The 1,687-nt window shown below is 37.9% G+C and overlaps 2 protein-coding genes across 2 annotated transcripts; one reads left to right on the forward strand and one right to left on the reverse strand. All coding sequences in view use genetic code 12, as the record gives it.

Moving 5' to 3' along the window:
• J8A68_005307 (Ty3/Gypsy family RNase HI domain-containing protein) lies at positions 1 to 609 on the forward strand (the record flags this gene model as incomplete). The annotated part of the gene is made up of 1 exon (XM_049409359.1): positions 1 to 609. A coding segment is annotated over one exon (609 nt), but the record flags the coding sequence as incomplete, so codon positions are not given.
• A 184-nt stretch (positions 610 to 793) lies between these two features.
• Positions 794 to 1,183, reverse strand: J8A68_005308 (uncharacterized protein; the record flags this gene model as incomplete). Its single annotated transcript, XM_049409360.1, has 1 exon — positions 794 to 1,183. One exon carries the CDS (start codon positions 1,181 to 1,183, stop codon positions 794 to 796), a length of 390 nt encoding a protein of 129 aa, XP_049261413.1.
• Positions 1,184 to 1,687: the final 504 nt, after the last annotated feature.

The following is a 1,687-nucleotide window of genomic DNA, read 5'->3' on the forward strand; positions in this document are numbered from 1 at the left end:
GATCGAGCTATTGGAGGCTTTATTTGCCAACCACAAAATATTGATGGAAAAGAAGTTTTAGTTCCAATATCATTCGCTTCATTTAAACTTACTCCAACCCAGACAAGGTATTCCGTAATGGAAAAAGAACTCCTTGCCATTATCACAATCCTAAAGAAGTTTAACTATCTTTGTAATGGAAACGTGGAAGTGTACTCCGACCATCAGTCGTTATCCATTCACAAAGCAGCACCACCCCCACTTCGTGTTGCTAGATTTTTAGATGTTTTAGGTGCATATTCTCCAAAGTTATTATATTTGCCAGGTCAGAAAAACTTTATGGCAGATATCCTTTCCAGATATCAAGTCACTCTGATCAAAGCAATACTAGATGAAGCTGAAGTTCTTAACGATGATTCTCCTGTGTCCCATGCAGTTAAAGTTCAGGAACTCCAAATCAATCCATTGTCATTAGAAAATTTAGATGAAGCTCAATTGCGACAAATTAAAGAAACTCTTCATCGGAATCTTCGTCTTCCTGATCATCGCTTTCACCATCCACATAGTCAAAAATTTCGACACTCCGAATGTATCTCAGGTTTCCACGGTGGCGTCTGGTATATCTCCTAGTTCTTCCGTTCCAAGGTTTTCTGAATCTATAATATTTTTCTCTTCTCCTATAGAAAAAGGGGCATTGATCTTTTCCTGATTTCGGGTGATATGATTGTTGAAAGGGTTTGTCTCGATAACTATTATTCAGCTTCGATTGATAATTGGAATCCTGGGATTATGCTGGTCTGTCTTTGTGTATGAATTATTTTTCCGAGGTTGATACTTTGGTCAACGATATAGGTCGTTGTTGATCTATTCGTGTGGATGACTCTTTTTTTGGGATGAGCGATATTAATACTTTATTAAACATCGGGAACAATACTCCTGTTATTCTTAATTGATTTGCTTCCTTCAATAGACTGTCGGCGACCATATCCCAATGAGAACTGTAAAAAGAATAGGGAAACCCGTCTTCACCAGGTACAGATTTATTGATTGATTGTTTTAATGCCACTTCCGACTCTGTTAATTCAAAGGGTTTATCTAAATCCCGCTGGACCTCTGTTGTGATTTGCCTATCGAAATCCTCTAAATATTCATCAATTCTATCGTCTTCAGGTATTTCAATGGGGGGGTTCAAAGAGTCTTGCATAGAATTCGGTGGCTATTTCAAAAATTACTTTTGTAGTGGATCCCACTTGAGTTTCTGTCTCGTTTTTCATTTTTGTGGTGACGTGTGAGTGTTCAGTTCCATGGAAAAGGTATCGACCTTTGTCCCACACATCTTCTTCAATTTCGTGATGACCAATTCCTGTAATTTTCTGAATGATCGATGTTGCTCTAGAAAATAATTGGGATGTGGCTTTCATATATTTGAGTAATGACAGGAAATTGTTTGGTTGGTGATTTTGGAAAATCACTGTTGGCGCTTCCTTATAGAAAAACCTGCCTTTGCCTACTTTGATCTTTACGTTGTGTGTTTGAGTGATAAGTTTTAAACCCACCCCTATGTGAGAGGAGCGTATATAACGTACACGCGGGATAAGTTGGAAACTATGTAATTGATCCATTGTATTTTGGGATAAATATATTCTGTCCAACCTTCGATTATTGCCGTTGGATAAATTCGTAGCGACTTGCATAGTTGGGATGATAG

The sequence above is a fragment of the Hemisphaericaspora subhashii genome, assembly GCF_019202705.1.
Source record: "Hemisphaericaspora subhashii strain CBS 10753 chromosome Unknown scaffold317, whole genome shotgun sequence".
NCBI classification, from domain to species: domain Eukaryota; kingdom Fungi; phylum Ascomycota; class Pichiomycetes; order Serinales; family Debaryomycetaceae; genus Hemisphaericaspora; species Hemisphaericaspora subhashii.